The sequence below is a fragment of the Dermacentor albipictus genome, chromosome 1 (assembly GCF_038994185.2).
Source record: "Dermacentor albipictus isolate Rhodes 1998 colony chromosome 1, USDA_Dalb.pri_finalv2, whole genome shotgun sequence".
NCBI classification, from domain to species: Eukaryota; Metazoa; Arthropoda; class Arachnida; order Ixodida; family Ixodidae; genus Dermacentor; species Dermacentor albipictus.
In genome coordinates, this window is record NC_091821.1 from 14,904,620 (window position 1) to 14,916,965 (window position 12,346).

The following is a 12,346-nucleotide window of genomic DNA, read 5'->3' on the forward strand; positions in this document are numbered from 1 at the left end:
CATAATTAGCAAATTTTTATAGCTCATAACTGGTGCTTGCAGTTAAATAATTAAAAATAAGAAAAAAAGAAAGAAAGAAAAGAAAACAAACCCAATTTGTTTGCCCATTATTTAGCTCATAACATGTTCACAATTAAATAATTAAAACCAAAGTAAAAGAAATAAAGAAAGAAGAAAACAAACACACCTTGAACTCGGCAGTGTTGGAGACTGGCTTTTCAGTGACCAGCTTGACAATAACTCCAGGCTGAAACTGCAGTGTTGGCGGGGCTTGCGCTGTGTCCATATTGTTTGGTAGCTCCGTATTCCCTTTGCTGTCCGAGGACATCTCCCAAGCCTCATCTTCCTGAGATGTGAGAATCATGTCGGAGTCAGTTGATGCTTGTACTGGGGAAGAAAGTGTGTAGCTTGGGGATGGAGCGGGGGTGCACCCCGATGATGGTAGCAGCAGAGAGCGCTTGATTTGTGCCATTGTAGCCTTCTGCAGGGCCAGGTACTTGTTCCTCAGGCGCTTCCATTCACATCTGTGGCCAGGTGAGATTTAGACAAGGTAAAACCATAGTGTGAAAAGCAGTTGCAGAAGAACGCAAAGTCAGAGAAGGAAAAAAAAAAAAAGGGTAGCCTATGAAGTCTTGCCATTTAGGTAAAAGCTATTTCCCTGGCTTTCAATTACGTATTGTGATAGCACAGAGAAAAGTGAACAAAGATCTTTGTGACGGGTTTCTTGCAAATAATTCTCTGCTATAAGGAAGGACTTTTGATTCCTGCTTAATGACACAGCAGTTTCACTTCTGCTATAAGGAAGGACTTTTGATTCCTGCTTAACGACATAGCCGTTCCACTTCTGAAGTTCTATAGGCTACATTTATGTGATCTGCAGTTTGTCGTCCGAGTTCCAAATGTGTTAAATAGTGGCACGGTCCTAGGTGACTTCCTTGATTGCCAACTTCAACCTCGATGTCCGCGTTGACAATGCTGGCGATTAAGTGAGCGAAGTGCTGGACAATGATCGTTCCAAAGAAACCTGCAATCATTCGGCTGTCATAGCACGGTCAACCTCTCATAGCTCATAACAAGTTGCCACCAGTGGATGAAGATTCTGTGTATGCATTGACTGTACTTTCGTCTATCTGTGGTGACAACACGACAATGGTCATGGCAGCGACTAAACTGTCTACAGCAGCCGACTGATAATTTGGACTTGCTTCATTATGCGGACAGCTCCGTGGCACCACCTCTAGCCCCATAGACGTAATATAGAAGAACAACCGCAATTTATGACACCTTGCAACTGCACTGTGCCATAATTTGGACTGTGACTGCATGACCGTGTGCTAATTTGCTCACCAAGTCGAGCAGAAATAGTGATATTTTCCTATGATGCGTCACTGGCATGGCTGTTAGCCATGTTGCGACACCTCCTTGAAACTGAAACTAGTTAAGCCTAGTCAAACTTGTAGTCACCGATGAGAATTCACAGTGCTTTTGTCTATCTGTAGCAAGTGCGTGACAATGGTTGAGATACGGGCCACAATTCCGTAGCAATGCCTTCCCCTCAATTCTATGCCAACTTATTACCCACCCTTCATGGCTGGCTTATCCCATTCATGAAGTATGCAGAGCGTCGCTCTGACCATTGACAAAGCACAAGAAGTGTGAAAAGGAACAGTGTAAAAGGCATTGCTAGAAAATCATGGCCACAGAACGTCTTTACAAAATTTGTTCAATTTTATCTCACAATCTTTATACCGGCAATTTATATCTTTTTTTTGTGATGCACATCTTGTTGAAACTTTTATGCATGAAAAGTGCGTTCATTCTGCTTTTTGTTTATGTATTACATAATAAATTGAGTGCAGCAGCTTCTTCAGAAAAAGAAGTCTGGTGTAACCTACAAAAAACACTTACTTTCCTCATGTGCGCAAAGCAACGAGTTGACAAACTTGGACCATATTTTTAGACGATCACTTTCGAAGATATTTTCATTTTCGCTATATTTCATGCGACTAGCAGTGGACACGTCGACAGGCAGCTATGTTTACACACTGTGATAAGACAGGGTGCTTAGCACTGTACCAAGAAAGTTGTTGCTGGTAGACGCCGATGAGCTTTGTGCTACTGAGGCGAAAGATAGCGTTCTTGACTTTGTGCCAAGAATGCTTTCACTCGTAAATGCAGATGCATCTTGCGTTAGTCATGTAAAATTGAAGGTATCTCCAAAAGTGACGAGTCGAGAATACGGCACACCTTTTTTGGCCACTTGTGGAAAAAAACCTCCTTGACTCCCTACTGCGCCCATTGGGCATTGTTAGCCTGCTATCGGTGGTTTGAAATGCTGCTTTCGAGACCTTCCGTGCCGCTCAAGGACAGTATGCGCCATCAGACGTGAAGAAGGAGAACTATATTTTTGTTTTCTAAGCATTAGCTTTTTTCCTGCCAGGCGACAATTTTTGAATGCGCTCCGAAATTTCACAATCGTCAAAGTAGAAAGCAAAAATGGCCGCCTCTGGGAGCGGTGCATGCGCTTTGACAGATCGTAGATCTCACAATTTCGCTGTGTTTGTGGCTGATTTTATTGATAGATCGAGCAGCAGCGAGTCTGAGAATGCTGCCGTTTCGTTGCATTTTGACTCTGACAGTGACGATGACGCAAACCAGCCTGGAACATCGGCGGTCACTGCATCGCACACCCAACTGCAGTGCTTGCAGTTAAATTAAATTTTTGTAGTGGAATATATGTTCAACAAAAAATTTTGTTTTCGGAGATAGTGCCTATTAGAGGGCAATACATTTTGTACATTTCATAATTTTTGTTAGATTTTTTTCTTAGTACATACAAGCATGTCTTTACAAAATTTGTTCAATTTTATCCCACAATATTGATTCTGGCAATTTATATCTTTTTTGTGACGCACATCTTGTTAAAACTTTTGTGCATGAAAAGTGCGTTCATTCTGCTTTTTGTTTATGTATTACATAATATATTGAGTGCAGCAGCTTTTTCAGAAAAAGAAATCTGGTGTAACCTACAAAAAAACACTTTCCTCATGGTAGGGAAAGGGCTAAAGAGTTCCTGAGGTGGTATGGGCAAATTTTGTAGATGTGTAGTGTACAGCAACAGTAAAAGATTTCCACCACAATTTGAGCGAACTGTGTTATATTTGGAGAGCTATGGACAATTACCCTCCTCCCTGGCCATGCTTTTTCTCCTCAACTTGTCCACCAAGCGATCGGGGTTAAAGGGACACTAAAGGTTACTACGAAGTCAAGTTAAGGTGATAAAGAAATGCTCTAGAACGTCTAAGGCGTCAATATAATCGCAAACAGAGCTTTAGTAACCGAGAAATTGAGGTAAATGCATGACACAATTTGAGACCCTCCAGCGACATTCCGGTACTAGCCCGATGACGAAGGCACTCCTATCATAATTTATGTCTCTGGCACTCAACTACTCGTATTAAAGGATAATTTAATTAGGTTATATCACGGAAAAAAATTCTACTTGTCTAATTCTGTTCGATTCTAAGAAACAATAACATTTTGACGTTACCCTTCAGTAGTATGGGTGGTCGAAAGGTTTTGTTTTCGCCGACCCTGCGCAGCGCACGCTTTGGAGTTTCAGTTGTTTCGTTATCGCGTCGTGCTGCGCTAATTCTGCTGGCTCGCGAAACTTGCATTTGGAACAAGCAGCGAGAATGCCACGTCCATGTGATGTCGTGGGATGTGCGAACGGTCCGCGGAACTTGGCCAAGGGCAGTTGCAGCGGCAAATCCAACGTTACTTATTACTGTGTGCCAGTGAGTGAACCTCTCCGTTCGAAGTGGTTAAGTACCGTACCTCTGCCACAGTGCATTGACAAAAAGCCGAAAAATCACATAGTGTGCTTGCTGCACTTTCGTCCAAAGGATTACGAGTTCAACGCCGACTTACTGAAGTCGTGTGGAGTGCCTTTCAAAGCAATGCTTTCTCGTAGCGCTGTTCCATCGGCCTTGCCTGCATTCTCCGACGCAAAAGAACAACTTTTGCAAAGCCATTTGGCTTTCGCAAAGGAATGTGCAAATATGTACAGCCATGACATACAGTTGTCATCGTAGTAGTATGCAACGACACCGGCAGCGCGAGCCCTCAGCAGCAGATCACGTTCATCAGTGATTAAACCGTTGAAGTCGAGCCCAGCATCGCGAGCCAATGTGTCCTTGTCAGGGTCGTCCATTGCAACGAGCATCAAAGTTGGTGTCATAAAATAAAGAACCAGCTTATCGTTGCGCGCTTTCCCTTCCGCTAGCCACCATAGTTGCACTTTCGCGCTGCTGTCGGCTCTGTCTTGGCTCTGTTTCGGGCCGTGTGTTTGCGCAGAAAAGCCGCAGCGCCGTCTGCGGGTGCCGATTTACTCACCGACGGCGCAACGTCACTATGACACCATGACGTCACCACTCCTCGATCAGAGGGCGGGCGATTTGAACTGCACTAGAGGTACGCGGACGCTTCAGAGCGCATTTTTTCTTAAAATAAGTCTCTTCTTCGCATGAAACAAGCTATTCGAGGTTTCTGGGATGGTATTTCAACAGTCCACGTTGACTTAATATTAACCTTTAGTGTCCCTTTAAGCTCAACCTTTACTGGCTCTGCATCAGGATGTGACGCTGTGTCGTCTACTTCCAGTTGCGCGCGAAGCTTCTTCAACCTCTCCGCTGGCCGCCTAGCGGTCAATCCCCAGCGAGAGCTATCCAAGAAGCGTATGTTGCAGCTGCTCTGTTGCAGCACCAAGCATGTTCGGTATTCCAGTAACTGCAGGTGACCTGGCGTTTTAACAGATGAGCTGATGTGTAAACTAAGGACCACTACTGCTGTGATAAAGGGGCTTTAGCGTAAATGTGATTGGTGCAGGCACCTGGTGGTGTAGAGCCTAACCAGCCAAACACAGAGCTAATACAGTTGAACGCACTTATCTTAGTTAATTCGAGTTTAATGGCGCAAAAGCGACTAAGGCCATACTACACCAGCCACAAGATATTAAGAAATCAAATGTTAAAGCAACAAAAGCTGTGCTACTTTATAGTCTGTGCAAAAGAACCCCCCCCCCCCCCCCCGGTTTCTTCCAAAAAGTTCAACAAGTCAGTGAAAGGCACCAGCAGATCATCTCCCATTATGTATTGAGGCGTAGTATGAAGGTATCTGTAGGTTATAGAGATTCCATAAAAGTTTCCGCCTCTGTGTTTGCATTAGTGTAAGTGGTTCGTGGCACTTCTCGCAAGTTTGCGGGTTTTCGTATTGAAGCAGAAAATTGTGTGTCAGGTGTGTATGCCCAATTCGAAGTCGGCATAGGATCACCTCATAGAAGCATTGCTGGTGACTGCACAACCACCACTCACCAAGCAGGGGTTTTATTGCAACTTATTTATGCAAGAGTACCATTCTAATTGTCACTTTTATGCCAGGGCCTTATGAATTGCTCGGATACTGTCTTTGCATGGAAGTGTTGCGTGCGTTATGCCTTTGTGCGCTGCCATGAACGCGCATCTATCTGCTGCTTCATTCCCTAGTATCCCAACATGGCTTGGGACCCAGCAGAATCGTATGGTTCTTCCGTATTTATTATTCGTGGCGAGGAGTTACGGAGTCGCCATCTATCGGAAGCGGCTCCCTTGCGTAGTATGAGGGATCACGCAGTGCGCTCCTCATAGGTTTCGCTTACGGCGCTCAATAAAAACACCACGTAGCAGCCCTCCTGGACATTTAGGTAGGTACTCTCAAAACGAGGGAAGTCTTTTGACTGTCGATATAGTAATCTTGGGCAAACTGAAAGCACAGAATCGTTTACACACGCTATCTCTTTACCGAATACGTACAGTGAACACCACTGTGCGTGGCCGCCGCGATGGAGTCTCCCGAACCGGCTTTTTGCGTGAAAGGTAGCTAAACGCTGAGAGTAAACTATGTGAAATATGTTCGTATAGTGGGCTGTCTGTATAACCAAATGGGGCATAACAGAATGGAGCCTCAATCCAGCGATCGCATGGGTTCACAGCGACCGACTGCGTGTCTGCATGCATGTCCGCGAACAATGATTTGCTTTCGCTGTGAGCGCGTTTTCGCACCGTGCCGTGAGCTTTAGGCCGCAGCATTTGACAATACACTAGCAACCATTGTTGCGTGGACGCTATCAGCTAGAACTGTTAAAAAATAATTCTGTTATAGAGACTTCGATGCCTAGCTACGGCGACTGTGATGGGCCGTCGCGACGATTCAATCTTTTTTTGTCTTCTAAATTCTTGGACATTTCAATATTATTTCTCAAGTTGCGTCGCACTGTATGTTTATCGGTCTTGTCAGCGTGCGATTTCCCTCTGCTTGTTTTTCGTAATCCAGTGCACTAATTCATAACACAAACATGACCATATGATGTGCGTCTTACCGCTCCCTCTCTGTTCCAGTGAACTAGCCAATATCTACATCAACAAGTTCATAGACCAAACCATCATGACATTAGCCAGGCAGCGGGCGCGGGCGAGCATCTCAGTGCGCGTTTTCTGCTATTCACCGAACATCGCGCAGTCCCGGCGCCGTAGCAGAAATGTTCCTCGCGTCTGTGCTTGCTGCATACCCGAGTTGTAGCCGATGGCTCTCTGCCGGTTCTAAGTTTTGCCAGCCAAGCTTCACGCAGCTCCTTGCCCTGCGGCTACGTGTGAATAAGGCTGACACTGGGCTCCGTTGCGTACGTCCGGCACTGCAGCACCGAGCAGTAGCCTACCATGCTGCATGCCTCCAAAGGCAGCCACTACCTATTACAGTACTTTCAAATGTCACGCAGACACCCAAGGCGGTAAAGCCTCCCTACTTAATCAGAACCGCGGTGCAGGTGGGACTTTAAACTTTCGTTTTCAGCTCGCTTCGGCGCTTCTGAAGCAGCCGATGCGGCCGCTGTGTCCACGTGATCCCTTATGCCACGTCATGCCGACGGTGGCGCTAGCTTTTCCAGTGGTGGAGCTCGCCCCCAATAGGCCACCATGTTTAGGATATCGCCAAGCAGAGGTTCACTCGTAGAGTTTAAGTTTAGAGCTCTGAGTGCAATTAACGAGTCAGTATAAATGATAGCATTCTTCTGCTTGTCGGTGAGTGAGTGAGTGAAACAACTTTATTTGGTCCAGAATAGACGCGAGTAAACTCAACGTCACCTGGCTAGGCCCACTCACGGACCATCAGGTGAAACCTGACAGCCCTCTCGCGGGCCCTCCGGACTGCCAGGATTTGAGAGGTCTGGTCCTGCGCCCTAATGAGCTTCATTCTTTCCTCATGGGTGAAAGGGGGACCGGCAGAGGTGCAGCCCCACAGGACATGCTTGAAGTCCGCATAACCACCACACAGGGGGCAGTCCGGGCTTGGGAACCGTTTGAGGTACATTGTGTGCAGTGCCGCGGGGCTCGGGTAAGTGCCTGTTTGTAGAAGTCTCAGAGTGATTGCCTGGGCCCTGCACAGCGAGGAGTGCGGCAAAGGCAGGAGTCTTCTTGATAGATAATTATGCTTGCAGATCTCGCTGTACGATCAGAGAGGCTCAGGTCGCCCAGGAGAGGGCGCGTTACCCGGTGCACGGTCAGTCAAACCTCGTGCAGCCGAGTGCGCCTCCTCATTGGGGTTGAGCGAGGCACCCTCAATGGTTCCAAGGTGCACAGGGAACAAGGCCAATGAGTGATGTTTGAGGTCTTTAGCGTTTTGGATGATATGTTGGGCCTGGGGAGCCACCATTCACATCTGAAAGGCCCTGAAAGCAGCCTTGGAGTCTGAATAAATTGTCATGTACACTGTCTGTCAATGCAAGAGCAATTGCAACCTGCTCTGCAACGCTGGAACTAGAAGTGTGAATGGTAGCGCAGCTGAGGACTTTGGAATCACAGTCTATGACCACTGAGGAGAAGACTTCTTGAGCGCACGAAGCAGCGTCTACGAAGCATGTTCGATCCTTATCCAAGAGGGCACTGGCGAGCAGAGCTTTACCCCTGGCTCGTCTTCGTCCTTCATTGTAGGTCGGATGCATATTTCGCGGTATCCGGTGTACGGAAATCTTGGATCTTAAGTCGTTGGGCAGCTTCACAGCATCAGGACCGATGACCATAGAGTTACATCCCGGCTTGCCAAGTATGGCTCGGCCTGCTGGGGTACCGGAGAGTCTGACAAACTGAGAAAACTCTTGGGCTTCAACAATTTATTCGACCGTGTTGTGGATTCCCAACTTGAGGAGGTCTTCTGTGTGCGTTCGTATGGGAAGGCCAAGGGCAAGCTCGAAGACTTCTGATTAGGGCATTGATCTTGTTGTGCTCCGACACGAGCCAGTTGTGCATAGCCGCTGAATAAGCGAGGTGGCATAGCACGAAGGTGTGGATAATCCGGATCAGATTGTCCTCCCTGATTCTGCGGTACTTGTTGGCAATTATTTGGATCAGACTGAGGGCGTTTTCGGTCTTGGGACAAATGCGCTTGAGGGCGGCTCCAGTGGCTCCGTTCGACTTGATAAACATTCCTAGGACCCCGACAGTGTCCACCCGCGGAACTGGGGAGCCGTTACCGGTGAATAACGTAATGTGGCTCTCCGTTGCTGGCTCCCAGGACCAGCGAGAACAGCCTCTGGGCCTCTTCTTGTAGAGCAAGAGCTCGGATTTAGCGGGCTAGCACCTTAGCCCGGTGGGGGATAAGATACCGCTCCGTCACATCGATGCCACTTGCAAAGCACCCTCGACCTGACCCTAACATCCGCTGGGGCACCAGATGGTGATGTCGTCCGCGTAGATCGTATAGTTAATGTTCGGGATCTTGTTCAAGGCTCTCAACAGGTTGATCAGGAAGATGTTGAACAGCGTCGCGGATATCACCGCCCACTGAGGTGTTCCCTTTGGCCCAAGCTGAATTTCGTGGGCCAAAACTTGTCAATCTTGAGCATAGTGGACCTCGAGAAAAGGAACTCTGTCAGGCTCTTGAGAATAAAGGCGTGTGATATGGTGTCAAAAGCCTTTTCCAAATCCAAGCCGAGAATTGCCTTAGTGTCGGCGGAGGTAGAGTCAGTAATCTGGTGCTTGATCAGTCTCATGGCGTCCCGAGTCGAGAACCAATCATGTTGTGTGTATAGCGTTCGTTAAGACTCGAGGTGGTCAGTGAGGCGGTTAAGCATGGTGTGCTCGGCCATCTTCCCAACACACGACGTCAGGGAGATGGGCTTTAGATTGTTGAAGCTCGGCACCTTACTTGGCTTGGGTATGAGTACTGTGTAGGCTGCTTTCCAGCTCTTGGGAATGAGGCCGCTGCACCAGATTTCGTTCATCTTGTGTGTAAGAAAACTAAACTGAGTCGTCGTCGAGATGCTTGAGCATTTTGCTGGTGACCCTGTCGGGCCCAGGGGTAAATCTGCCATTGAGGGGTGCGAGAACATGCTTGACCTCAGACACAGTAAAACCCTCGTCCATCAATGGTGCGTCACGCCCTTTGTACACGAAAAACTGGAGGGGGGGGGGGGGGGGGCACGAGATCGTCCGCGGTCACCTCATCTGGAGTCGAGTTGGTGGCCAAATGGACAGCTTTCGCCAAAGCTCTCTTCTGATTGGACTTGGTGTTGCCATCGTGCAGTAGGCGCCTGAGGAGTCTCCAGCTTTTACTGGTTTTGAGCTGGCCCTCCACTGAATCGCACAGCTCGTCCCATTGCTGCTTGCATAGCACCTTGCAATGAGCCTCGATCGTCTTGTTCATTTCAGAAATTTTCTTGCACAGTCTTTTGTTATGGCGCTGAGTCTTCTATCGCGCGAGCAGTGCCTGCTTGGCTTCCAACAGATGCGCAAGCCTACTGTCCATCCTGTCCTCCTTCAGATTGGTTGTCACCTCCTTGGTGGCTCTAGCCACATCCTCTTTTATCTCGTCGCACCAAGAGTCTAGGTCCATATCCTGGTTGAGGACGCGCTCAGAGCGGTTGGCTCGGAACAAGTCCCAGTCAGTGAACTTAAAGGTCCTCGTTTTATTACGGGCAGCCTTGATGACCGTTTCGATGATGCAATGATTGCTACCGAAATCCATGGCTGTGTTGGTCCACTTGACATTTTCCAGGTTCTTGACAAAGGTAAGATCCGGAGTTGTATCTCGGCACACCGAGTTCCCTCTCCTGGTCGGAAAGTCTCCATCGGTTACCAGCGTAAGATCTTCCTTCGTTGCCGTGTGCCATACGTCTCTACCCTTCTTCGTATTGGTCCGATAGCCCCTCGCCTGATGCTGGGCATTGAAATCCCCCATGACGAGACTTGATTTTTTTGCTGCTGTCTGTATCACATAAACTTTGGCGGTAAAGACTGAAGAAAAAGTATTTATCCGAATGCTATTTTCCCAATTTTTCATTATGATTCCGACACCCACGTATTCTTGTGTTTGAGATACGTCGGTGTAAATTTGCGTGTAATTTTTATATTTTTCTTGAATAGCTCAAAACTCTTGAATTATGTGTTCTTGCGGAATGTCTTTTTTTCTTTGGGTGTGTTAGTGTCCAGTCCCATAGCTGTGTAATATTACACCATGGGGGCAACCTTGGTGGCCTTTCAGCAACCTGCAGGACCTCATGAGGAATATCATAAGTCTGACAGTATCCCTCGTGTCGTAAGATAAGTGGCCGAATCATGTTAGATTTATTTGTGTAGTGTACCTGAGATTTGCATTATGCTATGATGTTGTAGCATATATGTTGTGATGGTGACCGAATTCTCAGTACATAGGAAAGTGTAAGTAGTGCTCTGCGGTGCTGTAAGGAAGGCTCATTGCAGTCAACGTATCAGCTTTGGACAGGTGATGTTCTGTAGGCACCGCTCGCCAGTCGTAGGGTGAGATTATGAATTGGATCAAGTTGTTTAATGTAAGATTGCCTAGCTGCACCATAAACTACACTATCGTAGTCCGGAATACTACGCACAAGGGACCGGTATATACGTAGTACGCATGTTCGGTCATATCCCCAGTGCTTGCGTGATAATGCTTTGAGAATATTTAGTCCTTTTTTGCCTTGATTTTTGTTTTGTTAATGTGGGCACAGAAGTTCAGTCTTTTTGTGAGAAGTTATGCTTAACAATTTGTAGTCTTCTCTGACCAGCAGCGTTGTACTATCCAATGTCAGAACTAGATCACAGTGTAACCTTCGCTTCTGGGAGAGTAGAACTGTAACAGTTTTGTGTCTTGAAAACCAGAAACCATTTCTGTCAGCCCTGTGCGTGAGATTATTTATCGTTATTTGTAGTTGTCTTTCACAGGTGGGTAGATTTGAGGCGCAGCAAGCAACTTGCAAATCAGTCAACATATATTGAGTGCATAACAGAGGATGGGATGATTTTATTACTAATAGAGTTCATTTTGACTATGAAGAGTGTCGTGCTCAGAATGCAACCTTGTGGAATGCCATTTTCCTGTGTAAATGTACGTGAAAGTATTGAGCCGAAATGCACCTGAAATGTTCTATTTGCCATAAAATTAAATAGACAGTTTAGCATTCTACCACGAATTCCCTAGTCAGCCAGGTTTCCATATTTTATATTGCCAGGTGGTATCATATGCCGTTCCTAAATCAAAGAAAACCACAAGACAGTGTAGTGTGTGTAGAAATGCGTCCCACGTTTCATGTTCTAGTCGCACAAGATGGCAAGTGGATGAGCAGCCCTTTTTGTACCTGCGCTGGTGCATGTCTACTAGGCTTCTTGATTCAAGAATGAATGTGCGTCTTATGTTTATGAGGCCCTCATAGGATTTGGCTAGACAACTTGTTAGTGCAATGGGTTTGTAGCTGCTTGGGGATTTTGCGGGTTTACCCGCTTTTAGAAAAGGCACTACACTACCGCATTTTTACAATCTGTAGGCATTACCCCAGACACTCATATCTTGATGAAAAATTTAAGAAGTGCCTCTACCGATGCCTGAGATAGGTGTGCCAGCATTGTGTAGTGGACATGCTCAAGGCCTGTTGCCGTTTTTTTACCGGCAGAGAGAACTCTGTTCAATTCTTGTACTGTGAGGACGTTATTATAAAGTTCATTTGAAGCCCCAGTGGTGGGCAGTCTCTGCTTTTGTGCCGACTCTTTATATTTTAAGAATGCATTTGAGTAGTTTGCTGAGCTGGAGACGTTGTAAAAGTGTTCGCCTAATAAGTTGGCCTGGTCCTGTAGTGTTGTTTGTGTGCCTGGATATGTAAGTAGTGGTATTGTGTATGATGAGTACTCTCCTTTAAATTTCCTCACCTGGTCCCACATTCGTTTTGATGTGACTGTACTATTGATTGAAGATATGTATTTTTGCCATGATTATTTCTCCGCCTTTCTTTGAATAAATCGTGCTTTGG

The 12,346-nt window shown here is 46.6% G+C and overlaps 1 protein-coding gene across 2 annotated transcripts in view; it reads right to left on the reverse strand.

Moving 5' to 3' along the window:
- The window catches only part of Larp7 (La related protein 7), a 61,993-nt gene that overhangs the window by 17,586 nt on the left and 32,061 nt on the right, over positions 1 to 12,346 (reverse strand). For both annotated transcript variants that reach the window (XM_065451905.2, XM_065451904.1), the window contains one exon: positions 188 to 524. In XM_065451905.2, coding sequence (XP_065307977.1) covers positions 188 to 524 — 337 coding nt within the window. The remainder of the gene's footprint in view (positions 1 to 187; positions 525 to 12,346) is intronic.